Raw genomic sequence first — 16,918 nt, forward strand, 5'->3', positions numbered from 1 at the left:
ACCGCCTCGCCCCGCCCGCCCCGCCCGCCGCGGTGCAGTGTGGGACGGGAGCTCCAAAATGGACAACCCCAGGGATGCGCCAGGTACGGCCGGTCCCGCCGCTCCCCGGGTCCCTCCCGCTTCCCCCGGCCCCGCCGCTCCTCCCTGGCCCGCCCCGGGTCCTGTGGCCTGGCGACCGGCTGCCCTATGGGGGTGACGGCGGCGCAGCGGGCCCGGCGGCCTCCCCGGCGCTGCGTGGGCAGCGACCCCGCCGGTGGGAGCCGGGGCTGTGCGTGCACCGGGCGGCGTTTGTGGCGCCGTTCCCCGGTGGCTCGGGGAGTCCCCAGCGTTAATTTTCATCCTCCGTTTACCTCCCTCAGGGAAGGTGAGCCGGTGGTTCGGGGTTGCACAGTCGAAATCGGCCAAGACGAACGTGAATATTCTGCATCAAGAGGAGCTGATAGCGCAGAAAAAGAGAGAAATCGAGGCCCGGCTGGAGCAGCAAGCGAAGCAGAATTACCTGAGCATACAGCAGCTACCTCTGTTCGGAGAGTACGTGTGAGTTGTGGTGCTTTTAGGTGGGACGTTCGCTGACAGAAAGCGGGAATGCTCGTTGAATAAAGCTGAAGAGTTTTACAAAGCTCTTGTGCGTAGAGGCAAACGCTGAGAAAGTTCAAATTGATAACAAAGTAAGGTTAGAGTAGGATATTTGTGCTTTATTTGGTCTAGGCAGTTTTTTCAGATGCATGGTAATGGCAATCATATTTTTAACAGGGTATTATTACACTTTCTGATTCCTGATTGTTATCTTTTTCTATAATCGTGACTCCTAAGAGTTAACAGAATTCAACAGTTAAATGCTTGCCTGTGGTTCTTGGAAGCAGGGAGTAAAGGAGCCGGGTGCAGAGTGTGGGTAAAGGCTGTTAGCAGTAAGCTGAATGATTCTTGTGCTTTGGACATGCGTGTCCTCAACACGAGGCGAGTGAAATGAGTAGCTGTTAGCATTTGCTTGGCTTTCTGTTCAAAATAAAAGCACATGAGAGGCGCTGGGGGGGATGAAGAATACCATCACCTGCTTTTCTTTTTCTGTCCAGAGATGACGGTACTGATGGCGAAGCCTGTGTTTCCAACAAGTTTGTTAACGATGGCAGTTTCCTCCAGCAGTTTCTCAAGCTGCAGAAGGAAAAGTCGAGTGCTGGTAGGTGAACTTGTGAGCAACAGGAGGCCCTTCCTTCTCCTGGCGGTACCAGCTTTGTGTGAGCTGCCTCCGCGTGTGTTCGCTGTAGAAACCCTGCTATGAACTGTGACCGGTGCCAGTAAGTTCTAAAGCAGCGATAACCCATTTAAATTTGGTTTAAAGCCTTTCCTTTAGGTGCAATAGGGATGTTTGCCCTCTTTCCCTCTGTAGGTGCTGTAAAGATAAGCATCTCTCTCCTAGCTTGAATCTTGCGTTGTAAAAAAGCCATCACAACTTCCATTTCATTATGTAGCTTTTACCAGTCAGCATCTTTAACTTACACTGAAAATAACAGCCTGTTGCAGCTGCATTTCTACCTGAGTTACTGTTAACCTGCTGAAATTGAAACAGTACGGATGCACAGGAATTATTTTCCCCTCGTTCTTTCCTAAGAAACTCCCCCAAGTTCTACTAATAACTCGACAAACGCTTCTGCGCCGCACGGTGGGAAGAAACCGCTGCTGTTTGGGAAGCGGCCTGGGCAGGTCCTGAGCAGCATGTTGCACCAAGCGAAGAACTACTCCCATTCCAAACAGAGCCCGGTCGTTAACCGCCTCAGCGTGTTTCAGTCACCAGATGAAGATGAGGAGGAAGATTACGAGCAGTGGTTGGAAATTAAAGGTAAGTGACGCCTTGCACTGCATTGTTTGGTTTGGGGCGCAGATTCACCCGCCCTACTGATAGGAGATGAGTGTGGGATCAGGATTCTTTCAATCCTTTTCCCCAGTGGAGAGTTGGTTTTTTAATTCTTATGCTGCAAATTGTTATTCTGAGCACAGCTCCTGTGCGCAAACTTGTGCGTTATGAAATATAAATGACACCGGTCAATGCTGGTGGATCCAACTCCGGCTTCAGCAGAAAAGCCGAGATCTGAATCATGTTAGATACGGGATGAGTCGCTCACCATAGTTAAACCAGGTCTGGTTTGTGCCTGGGGCGATTTGTTTTCTCCAAGTTATCAAGGCGAGCGCTTGATAAATCTCTCTGGAAAATAATCTGTAGAGATGCAGTGTGTTCTGCTCTTCATGGAGCTTGACCGTTTGTCAGTCATAAGAATTCTGCTTTTGTGCTATTGAAATGTGTTATGCCCAGTGCTGAGTTCTTTAGAAAAGAGATACAATGCCTGTGTTTAAATGATAGAAAATGAAAAATCCCTAGTTTGGGAGTGGCTGTGTAGGGGGAAAAATTGTGTATGTTAATAAATAAGATGACATGTCAGGTATGGAACTATGACCAGGTAAAATTAAAGTTTCATTAGAGGGTCTCAGCTCTAGGCCCTGACTGCTTCAAGTGGGATAGAAAACCAACGAAGAATATTGCAGCACTTAGAGAACCAGGTTTCTGGGGATAACCTGGGCGAGGAAACCAGAGGGCAGATATGCCTTGTAATCTGAATTTCATGCGTGCGTTTTAATCAAGTATAAAATTAGATTGGAGTTGCTAAATAAGTCACACTAAGCTTTGTGTCGTAATTTATTTCATTATATGTTTATTAAACCGTGCTTAGCTATTTCTGGTGGGATTTAGAAAAGCATAATCTTAGCCCGTCTGAACTTAAGGGTGAAACGTGCTGCAGGAATGTGAGAAATAGCTGCGGAGAGCAAAGAGCTTTAGTTTAAATAAAATATGGCCCCTCCGTTTGCAGGTGGTGCGTTTGAATCCATCTGGATCAGTGTGGGCAGCTCTGCTCATGGGTGCAGACCCAAAATATTCTTGTCTAGACAAAGGCAAGCGAGGGCCGGGCCACGGGCACGTGCCGGTGGGGAGAGCGGAATGCTCCGGCTCCGCAATCTGCGTGCTGCGATCTGTAACGTTTAGTGAGCGATGTGGTTGTGAAACCCAAATTCCTGTTCTTCCCCATCATGGGTTTTGTATGGAGTAGAACTCTCAGAAGCAAATGGGAGTCGCACCCTAAACTGTAGTGATCCAAACCTTCGGCTTGTCCTTGGGGGAAGAATCGAGGTAAAACATTAATTTCCTGCTAGGGGAGTGCAGAGGCTGAACTAGGGGTTGTGATTTGTACAGCTGTGTCCGATCAGATCCCCCATTTCATCCTTTTTTTTCCCATTCCCCTTCTACTTTTGTCTGCCACCGTGGTTCTTAGAAGTAATGTGCCTGTTACCTGTTTGGTGTGTGAGTTGAACCCCAGTACTGACAGCCTGCTTAAAGTTTTACCCCCAGAGGATGCGGAGACCCGGCAGGTGGTGGAAAAGCTGGCTAGGTTCGTGGCGGAAGGGGGACCCGAGTTAGAGAAGGTCGCTATGGAAGACTACAAGGATAACCCTGCTTTTTCGTAAGTGCGGCGATAATTCTTGTCCTCCAAAGCCGAACGGTGTCTCTTTGTAGGAGAAAAACGTCAAATTTGTGTGTATCGGTTTTGGTTTTGCTATCGTTTGAGCTTTGTTGTGAGTTGTTGGTCTATAGTTGGGGATTCTGAGGTGGGAAATGCAGCCTGGGAGCTCTGGCTGCCTGTCCAGCATCTGCTGATACTGGTCTGGATTTTGGGACTGGTTCCATCTCCTCTGCCATGAACAGAGGATTCCCTCCCATATCACAATGAACTCATTTATTTCCCTTCAGCTGACACAAAAAACCTGCATGCACATCCTTAGATTAAAGCTCTGTGCGTTTATACACGCTGAGGGCTTTGTAATCCACATTTTAAGTGCATTCTGAGTAATTTGTCTGGTTTATACTTTTGTTTTGAGCTGTTTCTATCCCAAAGTATCAGTGTTTGTGTATGATTGTTGCTGATGCATATTTTTTGCCCTTCTTCCCTCCATCTCCACCCTAGGTTTTTGCATGATAAGAACAGCAGAGAATTCCTTTACTACAGAAAGAAAGTGGCAGAGATAAGGAAAGAGAATCAGAGTTCTCAGGCATCCTCTACTCAGAAAGGTAATTAAGACTGAGATCTGGACAAAATGAATTGCCTAAATTAGATTTGGTTTCTTCACGGTCTATAACAGCTTGTTAGGCCTGTTCTGGATGCAGCTGGAGTGGATATTTGGCTGTTAATCTGGTGGCTGTAAATAAGATTTCAAAATGGAAGGAGATGGTGATCAAACATCACCATGATGGCATCAAACTCTTGTGCCAAGGTGATTGTGTCCCAAGCCCTCAGCGGGCTGTACCGTGAAGGGCTCTTAAAAGAGATTTTCCTCGTGTTTCTCCAAAATCCTTAAAGTGAGCTCGAATGATTTTCCATTGTGTATGTTCTGCAAAGTGTTTCAGCCCTGAAAATGCACTGAAAGCTTGTTTTGTTGTCAATTAAAGCGGTTGGGTGTTTTGTTGAACACAATACCCATTTCTGCTGCCGTTTCCCTACCTGGAGCTTTTATTTTCCACTTGGGACGTAAACCCTCACAAATAAGGGGCTATTTTGAGGTGGGAAGACAGCAGAAGCGGGTCATCTGCCCCCAGACGGGTGTTGTGGGCTGTGGAATCTCGTTAACCGCGTTAAGAGGCAGAAATTACCGTGTGGGTGAAGCTCAGTGTGCAGACCAGGCTCTGTCTCAGAGCCCTGTGGCCCTGGCGCACCCCTCAGCCTCCCTGTGTCACCTTCCTTTGCTGTGGAAAAGTCTTAATGCAATTTACCCATCATGCTGATGGAGTTAACGGCTCAAACAAATCGTGGTTTAATAGATCGTAGGCTGAAAGAGCTCGTCACCAGTATCAACTGACTGATAACCACAGTGTGGAAGCTAAGCAGCGTTATCCATACTTTACAGGTGTGGAATACTGAAGCAAGGAAAGGTTATGACTTGCCCGTGGCTTAAAAAAATCATGTCTTCTGCCTCCTGGTCCTGTGCCAGCACGCTGGAGTACTGGCACTGGTACTGTGCAGGTAGCAAATGGCATATAAGGCTGTCGTGGCTAAATAATGTATTTGCCTGGCTCCTTATAAACATCAAGTGTTGAAATATTAATGATCAGAGCCTTGTCTGTGCCTTTGATCTAAAGCCACCTCTTCCAGGTGAGGATTGGGACTGTTCCCCAGAGAATTTCCTCTGTACATCCCTCCCCCAAAACGGCCGGAGATGTGTAGTGGCAGTAGCTACAAATGGGATTTTGGTGCGTTATTAATTTGCCACTTTTTCTGAGGCCTTCCCGTCGCTCCCGGGGGCTTCGGTGGCAAAGTCTTTAACTGCAGATAATTGCGAGTGCTGAGGTATAACCCGATGAAAAAGCACCTGACGTGGGGAAGAAACAGTAGAGAGAAACGAGCGCCCCTCTTTGCATACAAAAGCTGGTTTGTCTGTTAATCTGCTCTCATCTGGCTCCTGGCCCAGAGGAAGCTGATGTGCGAACGGCCGCTCCTCTGCTTACAGAGCTGTTGTACAACCTTATGTGATATAGTGGTTTGTTTTTGTGATATAAACTCTTATGACTGTTTCTGTGTGATATTTCTATAAATTAAACTCGACCTTTTGCCCTTATTCTGCTCTTGGGGTTCTTAGAACAGATAGGCTTTGACTGTTGCTTGGGTGAGTTGGGCCCAGTACTGACAGCCTGCTTAAAGTTTCACCCCCAGACGACGAAGAGACAAAGAGCTCGGCTGAGGCACTGGCCAGGTTCATAGCGGACGGGGGTCCCGAGGTGGAAGCGATTGCCATGCACAACAACCGAGAGAACCCCGCTTTCAGGTAAGGCACAAACCTGCTGCTGGTGGGGTGTAGGGGGGCTCTGATGGGTCTTTTGGGGGGAAATAATAGCCAAGCTTATGCCAAGTCTGAAGTTATAAGGACGGTGCATTTATATAGCACCGAGACTTTTATATTCTTGAGCTTCATGGTTCAAAGCAAGGCACAGAGAGAGAGAGAGGGATCGATTTCTTTCGCCCAAAATCAATTTGTGATTTCCAGCCCTCACCTGCTCTCAGTCGCAAGGTACTGGTAGAATTCCAGCCCTCAGACTTCTCCCTTTAGCTGCGTTCTGCTGTGGGTCCCCATCCTCCACTCACACCACCGCTGTCTAATTAATTTCCCGGGTTGCTCTTTACGCAGCATCCTCAGTAACGTGCAGGTAGCACTCCCGCACCATTAGGTCTCCCTTTCGAATACCTTTTTCAGCCTTTTAGATGTGAATTGTTCTTCTCCGTGCTCACTGACAGCTGTTTAATGCCTCCCTTTGGTCTCATCTGTGTTACATTTTTCTGCTCTTACAAACAATTCGGTGTGTTTTCTGGAAGTGAAGTGGTGGCTCCACAAGCCTTACTTTGCTGCTGGTATTTTGGTGTTTTATTTGCTGCCTTCTGGGGTGCTCCCCTTGTGTTTTGAAGTACATTAAACACGTGCTGATACCTGAGCTGCTTTGTTATTTACTTTAAAACCCTGCTGTGCTCCCACCTGGGCACGGGCGAGTTAAACACTGTCTCCTCTGTTAGGATTTCATTGGGTTTGCCATAGAGAATTTTGTTTTATTTAGAGATGCCTTTTTCTGGAAGTGGTAGCAAACACAGTGATGGTTTTTTGTGTATTGAGGGAACAGAAGGAGGGAGTCATGGCGTAATTAAGCAAACTGGTAATGTCAATGCTTCTAGTTTGAATAGAGAGCTTGGGAGAAGTTTCTTTAGGCAGCGGTTTGGCATTCCTGGTGGTGAGACCTGAGCGTTTGTTTTCTTCTGCGAGCTGAACCCTGACGTGTTGTGCAGCCCTTGTGGTTTTTCCAAACGTGTTTTGGAAGGCAGGTGGATTCTGGGGGAGGACCTCGCGTTTCTACAAAAGTAACATGATCCTCCTTAGTACCGTGTGTTTATTTGGCACCAAAAATAGCTGTGGTTTGCTCATGAATGGGCAAAATACGCTTCCGGATGCCAAACTCCCTTGCAGGAGCACGCAGAGCCCTGCATTGTGTGCTCATACACACGGGATGGTGCTGGAGAGCAGGGAAGCGCGTGGGAAGGGGTTTTGTGCAAAAGTATGGTGGGACAGAACAGCTCTGACCAACCTGTGACACACAGGGGTTGGATACAGCACTGGTACAGCTAAACTTTTTCCTTTTTTATTGTTTTCCTTATAGGTTTTTATATGAGCCAAGCAGCAAAGGCTACAAGTATTATCGGCACAAACTGGAGGAGTTCCGCAAGGCCAAAGGCAGCACCGTGTGTGCCCCGGTGCCTGTAGAGCCCAGTCTGAAGAGGAAGACCAGTCCCGAGGCGGCACCGCCACCGCTGTGTTTACCGCCTCTGCCTCTGCCCCTGCCCTCCCCTCTGCCTCTGCCCCTGCCCTTGCCCATTCCCTCCGCTCTGCCCCTGCCCGTCCCCTTGCCCATTCCCTCGCCCTTGCCCCTGCCCGTCCCCTTGCCTGTCCCCTCACCGCTGCCCTCACCATCCCCATCGTCCTCTACGACTCCACCCGACCAGGCAGCTACAACCACAGCTGCCACAACCACCACGGCGGCTGCTCCGGGCACTACTAAAAAGAAGCGGAAGAGCAGGTGGGGGCCGGAGGAGGACAAGGTTGAATTACCCCTCCCACAGCTCATCCAACAGCTGGATTCTCCCTCCCCTCTTTCAGGTTAGTGGGTCTGTATATTATGTTGAACAACTTGGGTTTTTTACCTGGGGGGTGCGTTCTGCCTTTGCACAGCCAGCCTTGTAAACAGAAAATGCAGCGAGTCTTGTCTCTGGTTGTAATCGCCTTGGTTGCCAGCCCCCATCTTCCAGCTGGATCCAGCAGCGAACTCTCCCCTGTGTGGAAACCCAGATAAACCACTTTATCTCCCTGACACCAGGGATTGGATCTTATCGTTCCCCAGCTCTCTGTAAAACCCTGCTGTGCTATAGCTCATTACAGCCTCAGCCTCTACACTCTTTAGGGCTATTTCACTTCAGGAAGAGAGTCTGTCAGAAAACAAATATCAAAGGCTGAACTGTGCTTATTCCTCATGGTGGGATAAATCCCTGGGCAGCACTTCCATCTCGCTAACCGATCAGAAGGCTAAATGGGAATAGCTGTGTTCTCCAAGGGCTGGAATTATAACTTCCAGTTCCAATTTACCGATTTCGGTTCGTTTGATTACAGTCAGGGTTCACAGTCCTTGCCCTCATGTTCCTGTTACTTCACCTGCCATGGTCACCCCAGGGTGCAGTTTGAGTGGGAAAGGGTGTGGAAAGGAGGAAGAGAAGACAGAAGATAAGGCAGTTGGTGTTGGCAAACTAAGAGAATTAATAGCATGAGGCTGGAGTCCCAGGAAAAGTGATAAATACCTGTCTCAATAAGGACCTATTTCAAGAGCCAGTGACAGAAGAGATGAAGTGGCACAAGTCATAGAAAACAAGCTATCATTTTATGAGTTGCAAGGTGGGGCCACAGCTGATTCTCAACACATGGTCAGCTTGTACAGTCCGTGGCTGCAGCAAATCCGTGAGCCTTCTGCTTTGGCTGGGTTTTAGAGGAGATAATTGCTCAGCCATTAATTAATAGCTTTGATTGTTAGGCTTGGCAAAGATGTAGGTTGGCTGTATGTGTCTGTTGGTTCTGCAGAGGTCGGGAAGGAAGGAAGGAAGGACTCTTATCTCCTAATCCAGCACTTCAAATGTAGATGAAGAGAAGTTCCTGTGTAATTCTGTCTTCTGATCACAGAAGTCTTGGCTATCCAGGACAAGATACCAACCTGGATGGCTTATTCCTTTGACCTTGAATTGCTGCTCAGAGTAAGGCAGAAATCAGATGCAAAAGTCCAGATTTGGTACCTCTAGAGTAATATTTTTCGTCTTGCAGCCAGTAATGAAGCTTCGATGATGAAGCTGGGCAGGCGCCATCGAAACGAGCGGCAGATTCCATCTGAGCGCCTCCCGCTGCGGTGGGGCGGCTGCGAGGGGCTCCGTGTGCTCGTTCCAGCGTGTTTCCTGCTGAAACCCCCCCCGGCTCGTTTAGCCTCCCCTTAATGAGACAGGGACGTGCTCCCTGCGCTCACACTCACTTTCTGCAGGGCTGTGTGTCAAGTAGAAGAAAAGGACAGCAAACAATTTGCCAGGCATAACAAATCAACCGTTAATGCGCTGTTAATGCTCTGCAGGGGGAAGGATTCCTTTTTTCTCTTTTTAATCGGTTCAGATGGACTAATCCCTTTGTAGAATTAACATCTTCAACCTGACAGGTGAAGAGATTTCCGAATTATACCCCTGGTCCTGGGGAATGTTCGAGTTGCCCAGTATGATTTGCTACCTAAATATCAGCGTCTTAGTCCTTTATCCTTAGCAATTGGTTTGGAATTAGTGGAGGAGTGTTCTGGTTCTTTTCCTGTCTACTCTCAGAAATAAATCAGTGTCGTGGAGAGGAGAAAGTGTCGCCCTTTTGGACAGAAACAAAGCTCCTCTTTAAACGTATTGATATCGAAGCATTTAACTGTGTATGTACTGCAGGGACTCGCACATCTGAAAAGCTGAACAGAGATACTGTGATTAGTGAACTCTGTGGACTAATGGGAAATTGCAGGCTGTCATTAGAATTTTCTGAAACCTCGGATTGGATTGGTTTGGAGCTAATTAGTTTTAATTGAGTGAGATCTTCCGCCTATGAACCAAAAGAACCCAAGCAGCTCTGTATCGGGATTTCTTCCGCTGTCCTTAAAGGCCGTTGGCTTCTCTTGTAACGAGCTGCTCCTCGGGATGTGGGGAAGGGCTGAGCCGGCAGGTGTTCCTCTGCCAATGCTGCAGACAGACTGCACCACTCACCCTGGAGGCAAAGCTGATGTCATTCAAGGGAAAAAGATGTATTTTTTCCCAGGCTTGCTGCACGCGAGACTGAGAAGCAACTCCTCATCTTCTGCACAGCGCTCCTCTCGTGCTAGACCGGTGTAAGGAACTTAGAAATCTTATCTATTTCTATGCAAATTTGTTGACTGATCTTATTTACAAATAGAGTCTTCTCTCTCCCATAGTGGACTTGGGGTGGAGCTTTGCTTTTCCTGTCAACTTCACCTGTATTTTGATACTTTGGGCCAATCCCACAGAAATATCTCCCGGAGCTGAGTTTCCGCAGCAATTTTCAGCAGCTCTCAGCAGAAAGCCAGCAAGGGACTGGTGCAGTCTGACAGAAACAGATGCAGTTTTAGCACAAGGAGGAGTGGTGGCAGATGCTTTCTGGGGAGTAAAAGAAGATGCTGCGCTCTCACCTTTCTCCTTTACGGGGGTTATATATGCTGGCAAGTCACCAGCTCGCGGGGCCTCTGGAGCCGCTCCTGGCTCTTAGCCTGAGTCTTTATGCAATTCCCAACTAAGCCAAAGAGCTGCCGACCTCTGTGAAGGGCAGAGTCTTCCTCGGTGCTTTCAGAGGAAGGTTTCCCATGCCCCGAGACAGGAGGTGAATCCTCGACCGGGGCTGATGCTGCAGCGCCCCCGTCTCACGTAACATTTGGGGCCAGATTCTTCTTTACATGAAATAGGTGTAGTATGTTCATTAAAACTTGTTTCCAAATCTCTGTGCTTTGTGAGACAGAAATTAGGCTGTTTATCAACAATAAATAGGTTTGTTTTTCTATTTGCTCTTATTTTTTACATATCCCAGCACCAGGCTTCGCTTCTCGCCTCCCTCCTCGTGGCAAACCCCTTGCAGTGTTTTACATAACTCCTGCGGAGCTGACTCCTGGCGCTGTGCAGGGGGGGGTGGATGTGCTGCTTTCTCCTCTCCTCGGGGGGCTGGAGCTGTGGAAACTGCTTCCCAATCCCGCCAGCTCAGCCAGAACACGTGGAAAGGAGGAGAGAGAAGAGCGCGCAGATCAATTGCCCCGAGTGCGGATCAGGGGAAGGGAGATGACAACCCCTGGGGCCTAATTAGCATCCTGCGTAGACATTTGGTGTCATGAACAATGATCCCATTATTATCGGGCTTCATAATTAATAGATAATGAATAATTAATGAAGCATCATTTAACTGTACTCCGGGCTTACGTTCCAATGGAGGTTTTTGCAGTCATTAGGAAGAAATCGTTTTCCTCGTATTGAAAAATGCAACGCGCTTCCAAGTGCGGTTGTGTGTCTTCTTTTAATCCCTTAAATATTTAACTGTTGGGCGCTTGGCTCTGAGGTGCTTTAGAGGGGAGCTGCCAGCCCTCTTAGATATATAAGAACCAAGTTTGCAAGGCAGTCTCCATTGTAAATCTCTTTTTTGCAGCCCCAGCAGTGTTTCTATTACTCTTCCATGGTGCAGCAATTACAAATAGGCTTCCTTTCCCCCCCTTCTCTCTCTCCTTTCCCTTGCCCTTTGGACTCAGGGTGCTATATGGTCATTTTACATCAGTAGGTACCCTGCCCAGATAATGTTAATATCTAATTTTAGGGCTTATCTGATACAACAGCCAAAATCATTCCAAAGGAGGAGCTTCCAAAAGGCGATGCTGCAGGAACAGGAGGATTCATCAATGGGATTGTCAAGCGGAGGCTTCAAATGTCCCCTCTTTGAAAACAGGGGCAATGCTCTTCTTGAGCCTGGAGATTAGAAACTAAAGTCTCCCTGGGGAGCAGCGACTTCCAAAAGCAGCATAATGCTCGTGTCTTTATTCTAATGTGGTCATTTGCTTTTCATTTGGAATGAAGTTGCTGTTTACATAGTCATCAGCAGCCACTTACGTGCGCAGATTGGACAATATGCTGACAGGCTCCCATCCGCCTGTGACTCAACTCTGAATAATTACGTGTCGCTCTTTGCAATGGCTGGGCTACATGAGGAGGCATTATGAGGAGAATTAATCCTAAGGAGGAATGATTTTTAAAGCATTGCCACGCAGCGTGACCCCCGAGGATGGGAAATATCTGCAAACGTGGGCAGAGCTTGGAGCGGGGCGAGGGAATGCGCAGGGCTGGTGAGGGATGTGCCATCCCCTGCCTTCCCGCCCCCCGTTCCTAAATCCACCCGGGTGGTTGTTCTTCAGTGATGTGTTTCAATGCTGGAACCGTGAAATGAGTGTAAAACTTCGCGTGGGGATCTTGAGTGATGGTTTCACTGGTCTCAACAGCCGCCTCAGATTTCTGAAAGTCTTTTAACGTGTGCTTGTTACAGTTCAGGACCTCAAGGGTCTTGGTTATGACAAAGGGAAACCGGTTGGTTTGGTGGGTGTGACGGAGCTCTCCGAAGCCCAGAAGAAGCAGCTGAAGGAGCAGCAGGAGGTAATGGCCTGAAATGATTTCCAAATTCATTTGTCTGCTGGTGTGTTGCGTTGCAATGTGGCTGGGCGAGGTGGGAAAATGGACATGGGGGTAGCAAAGGATCTTCCCCAGCGACCCACAGATAAATCTGTAGGATTTGTGCTGAATGCATAAAGAACTGTGTGATGCTGCAGTCAGCAGAAATAGCAGAGGCCTTTGGGGAATACGAATTCAACCAGCCAGTCGCTGTCCTACCAAACTAAAACCCCAACTCTATAAGGTCTGTTGTGTCGCATTTTGCTTCAGCAGTAGGGAGGTGAGCGCCTCCTCGCAAGCTTTGGGGGAATAACAGCAGAATTGGCTTTTGCTGGAACACGAGGGCGATGTTTGAACTCTATGGGGACGATCAGGTGGCAGCAGCACTCAGCACTAATATCCAGGTGCCTCTGTTAGAGGAACCAGCACATAATGCTCCTGTTTGATCTGAGGAGCGAACGGATCAGATCAAGCCGCAGCCCTTTGGGATTTGTCGTCAGAACCCGTGTTCTGTGCGGGCTCTGCTGCAGAATTCTGTGTCTGTGTCACGCTGCTGCCTGTGGACGCGTTGCCTTATTGACCGTCGCGTTTCTTCCCTTAGATGCAGCAGATGTACGATATGATCATGAAGCACAAGCAAGCCATGCAGGAGATGCAGATGATGTGGGAAAAGGCGATCCAGCAGCACCAACACGGCTACGACAGCGACGAGGAGGTGGACAGCGAGCTGGGAACGTGGGAGCACCAGCTTCGCCGCATGGAGATGGACAAGACGCGAGGTGTGTGGGGAGCTGCCGCGCAGACGTCTCGCTCTGTGGTCACACAAAGGTCTCTGGAGGGAGATGTTGAGATCACAGTGTTGGTTTGGGTCACTCGTCACTGGGCCGTGCTGCAGCTTCCCTGCCTGTTGGGCAGAGATAATAACCCTCTGTTGCTGTGAGCTTTATGCTTCACAAACCCGCTGAAATTCAAAGTCAAAGGACGCCACGTTATTGCCGTTTTCTCTCCTCTGTGTCTTGCGCAGAGTGGGCTGAGCAGCTGACCCAGATGGGCAGAGGAAAACACTTCATCGGAGACTTTCTTCCACCTGACGAGCTGGAGAAATTCATGGAGACGTTCAAGGCGTTGAAGGTGAAAATAGCAGAGGCTTGGTGGGGCGGTGGCGATGCCTCCACCTGCTCCCGTAACAGCGAGGGAGAGATCTCGGGCACACTCAGCCCTTTTGTCACAGCGTTTGGCTGCCTTGCAGCCTGGGGGTGCTCTGTGACTTCTGGAGGAAACAAGGGGTTCGTTTTCTTGCTTTTTGCAGAGAAACAACTGTAGCAAATTAGAGAAGAGACTGTTGGGGCTGTGTTTGGGGGTTAGCTGGAATTACAGACAAGCTTCTCAGACAACCCACTGGTTGTTCCTGTTTGATGGAACTGATTGCTGATACCAAGCAAGGAAAATTTGAATATTTATCCAGACAATTGCAGTAAAGTGAAAATATAAAGTCTACAAAAAGCTTATGCAAAGCACTTCAGTACCTGCCAATTCTTCCCAAGCTGTTGGTGCCACCGCATCCCTCGTGATGTTTTCATGGAACCAGCCTGGGGTCTGATGTTCCCTGGAGTTCCTGGCTTAGAGCTGTGTCTGAAGCTTGATCCACTGAGCAACTTTAAATCCAGGAGCTGAGTATTTCTCAGTTTAATCTCGCAGTAGCATTCCCTGCTTCTTGCAGATTGTGTTATAGGCCAGTGCAACACTTCATCATTTACCCATTTGCTTCTCAGTGGTGTTGCCGAACTGGAATCCCAAGAAATTGTGCTAGTTAGTTATTGCTTCCCAGAACCACCCTAACTTGAAGCAGCTGAAGCTGGTTTTCCACTCCTTTTAACCACAAAGATAGGTGTGTATGAAGAATAACCAACGCTGCCTTTTGTGTCTCTGCAGGAAGGACGTGAGCCAGATTATTCTGAATACAAAGAGTTCAAACTGACTGTGGAAAATATCGGTTATCAAATGCTAATGAAGATGGGCTGGAAGGAAGGCGAGGGACTTGGCTCAGATGGACAGGGGATTAAAAACCCAGTGAGCAAGTAAGCAGAGTTCTCCTACTATTGATTTACTCCTTTCCTCTTGGGCTGGTAATTGATGCTCCTGCCCTGGCTGCCTAGAAGCAGCTGCAGTGAATGTGGCAGTAATTCATCACTTGAACAGAATCTGGAATTCTTGCAGCAAAGGAGACAAATTCTTTCTGATTTCTTTGGGGTTCCCTCCCACCGAGGTCTGAGGTTGTTATTTTATCTCACGCAGGAGGTCTGATCCCAGCCAAGAGTATTTTGCTTGGAATCCAAGTTTCCTCGGTGCCTTCTTCTGGGAGGTTCCTTCTCCACAGTTTCTCCTTCTATAAAATAAAGATAACACTTGTCTGCACCTCATCTCTCCCAGGGCATGTGAGGATTAAGTCATGTCTTTAAAGCCATAAATTTATATAAGTATTAAAGAACATGCATTTTGCCTTGGAATTGGTTGGTGCCTGCTAGCGAGTCCCTGGTGCGGTGGGGATGAAAGGCGATTACCAATATTTGCTGCTGTCAGACCTGTGTTTGAAAACTGTTTCAGTCCGGATCAGAGCACGTTGTGTGTGATCGTGCGACTGCCTCGACATCACTCATTTGTATGGAAATTGTCTGATTTGATCACTCTTTGTCTATAATAACGCTTGGTGAGCGACTGGTGACATCCGATTTCGGAGACTTTGCTCCCTCTTTCCCAACAGGGGCACGACCGCGGTGGACGGAGCCGGATTCGGCATCGACCGCCCCGCCGAGCTCACCAAGGAGGATGATGAGTACGAGGCGTTCCGCAAGCGGATGATGCTCGCCTACCGCTTCCGACCAAACCCCCTGGTAAGGCTGGGACCGACACCAGCGCGGACACGCTGACAAATCCGTGGTGGCTTCCATGCGTATCTCATCAGGGCAGGAGCTTTTCCAGTGCTGAGCCCAGACAGCAAACGCTGTTGGAGCTTCCCTTTGATTCTCTTCTCGTGCCAAATCAAATTATCGCTACCAAAACACCCATGGATGCAGAGTTTTCCTTGCTATGATCTTTATTTAATACAAAACCCCCTGGTTTTCATTTTATCTGGTACATATGAAGCATAAACTCTGCACGCAAAGGATTGTCCGTGAATCCGTGGTTTATTTTGAATAATTCCTTTCCCGGTTGCATTTGCCTGTTACATTCAGCATGCCAGCACACCTAGAAGAAGCTACAGTTGTAATTTCTGATGGGAAACCTCAGGTTTCACTGTCAGAAATGTCACATTTCAGTGGCTTCCTCAGATAATTAAACTCAGATGCTCATTGTTCTGTGAAGACGACAATTGTGATTAATTTTCTCTCGTTATTCCCCACAGAACAACCCACGACGACCTTACTACTGAGGATGTTTTCGGGACAACGTATTTTCAAAACAGTTGTAATTTTACTGTGAAATGTTATGAAACTGCATTATCATTCTCTTATTTGCTGATGTTGTCGAGCTTGCGGAGGTCGCGGTGCCGTCGCTCACCCAGCGGACGGGCCCGCTTGGCTGTCGTGACACCCGTGTCGTGACACCCGTGTCGTACCAAGGTCTGGGTGGCGTTTGGGGAGAGCAGAGCAGGTGAGGATGAGATTTCACACCATGCCCTGCGGACAGCGGAAGGATAACACCAAAGATACCACTAGGAGTAGTTCAGGGGCTCCGTTCGTGTTTAGCTCAGTGCCATGTCACCAGGAATGCGTTTTTACCAGATCCTCTGGTGGACAGATACGCAGCTTGCGCTGCTTTGGGGAGGGTTTTCGTTCTTTGTAATTTCAACCACAACCAAGGACTCTCTCTCACCTGGGGCCATTGTTGAGTCGGGCTCTTGTTCCCTGAAGAACTGGGTCCTGATGCCGTCACAAAGCCAGAAGTTTAGTCCGACCTTCAGCTGACATTGCAAACCCGGTGCCTGGTGAGTTTAGGAGGACGCGCAGATCGGTGCTGGGGGGCTCTGAAGTTCACTTCAGAGGCAACAACCTCGTGGTTTCCTGAACACTAAGTTCCCCCCAGCTCCCCAGAAAAACCAGAGACTTGTGGATGTTTCTGTGGAGTTGGGCGATGAAGAAGCGAGCCTTAACCACAGCTGAGCAAAGGGATTGGGATTCTGTTGTCGTAAGAAACCCCTCTACAAATACAAATGAATTCAGTCTGTAAATAAAATAAAACTCATTTGTTCCTTAGGTTTAATCACTGATTTTTTGGGGAAGAGCCTTATGTGTGTTTTTGTATTCTGTGAGACTGCTCTAGATCTCTTCCCTTCCAAGCATCGTAACAATAACAAAGTGAGGTGGGTTGAGTTGGTTCCTTTTGCATTTGTTTCCCCTGGGTCTGAATACTTGACGTGTGATTCTCTTTTGTTAACTTTTCTTAACACGGAGTCAAGCACTTGGCTTTCAATAAAAACATTTAAAGCGGTGAAGTCGGTAGGGATTCATTCGGAGGATGAACTGGGGAGTGTGTGGTGGTTCCAGGCTGGGTGTGCACCCGATGCTGCTTGAACCTGG

General features: G+C 48.4%; 1 protein-coding gene across 2 annotated transcripts; it reads left to right on the forward strand.

Moving 5' to 3' along the window:
- The first annotated feature begins 18 nt into the window (after nt 1-18).
- Nucleotides 19-16,833, forward strand: SUGP1 (SURP and G-patch domain containing 1). 2 transcript variants are annotated; one of them, XM_065858344.2, is made up of 14 exons: nt 19-83; nt 360-537; nt 1,074-1,177; nt 1,610-1,837; nt 3,386-3,509; nt 4,011-4,114; nt 5,739-5,862; nt 7,238-7,734; nt 12,220-12,326; nt 12,943-13,120; nt 13,366-13,472; nt 14,274-14,419; nt 15,103-15,232; nt 15,745-16,833. In XM_065858344.2, the coding sequence occupies exons 1-14, from the start codon at nt 59-61 to the stop codon at nt 15,769-15,771; spliced, it is 2,079 nt and encodes a 692-aa protein (XP_065714416.1). In that variant the 5' UTR covers nt 19-58; the 3' UTR covers nt 15,772-16,833. The 2 variants fall into 2 exon arrangements, with proteins under 2 accessions (XP_065714416.1, XP_065714417.1); XM_065858345.2 differs by having other exon boundaries at nt 360-531.
- The last annotated feature ends 85 nt before the right edge of the window (nt 16,834-16,918 follow it).

This window comes from Patagioenas fasciata, chromosome 27, assembly GCF_037038585.1.
Source record: "Patagioenas fasciata isolate bPatFas1 chromosome 27, bPatFas1.hap1, whole genome shotgun sequence".
Taxonomy (NCBI): Eukaryota; Metazoa; Chordata; class Aves; order Columbiformes; family Columbidae; genus Patagioenas; species Patagioenas fasciata.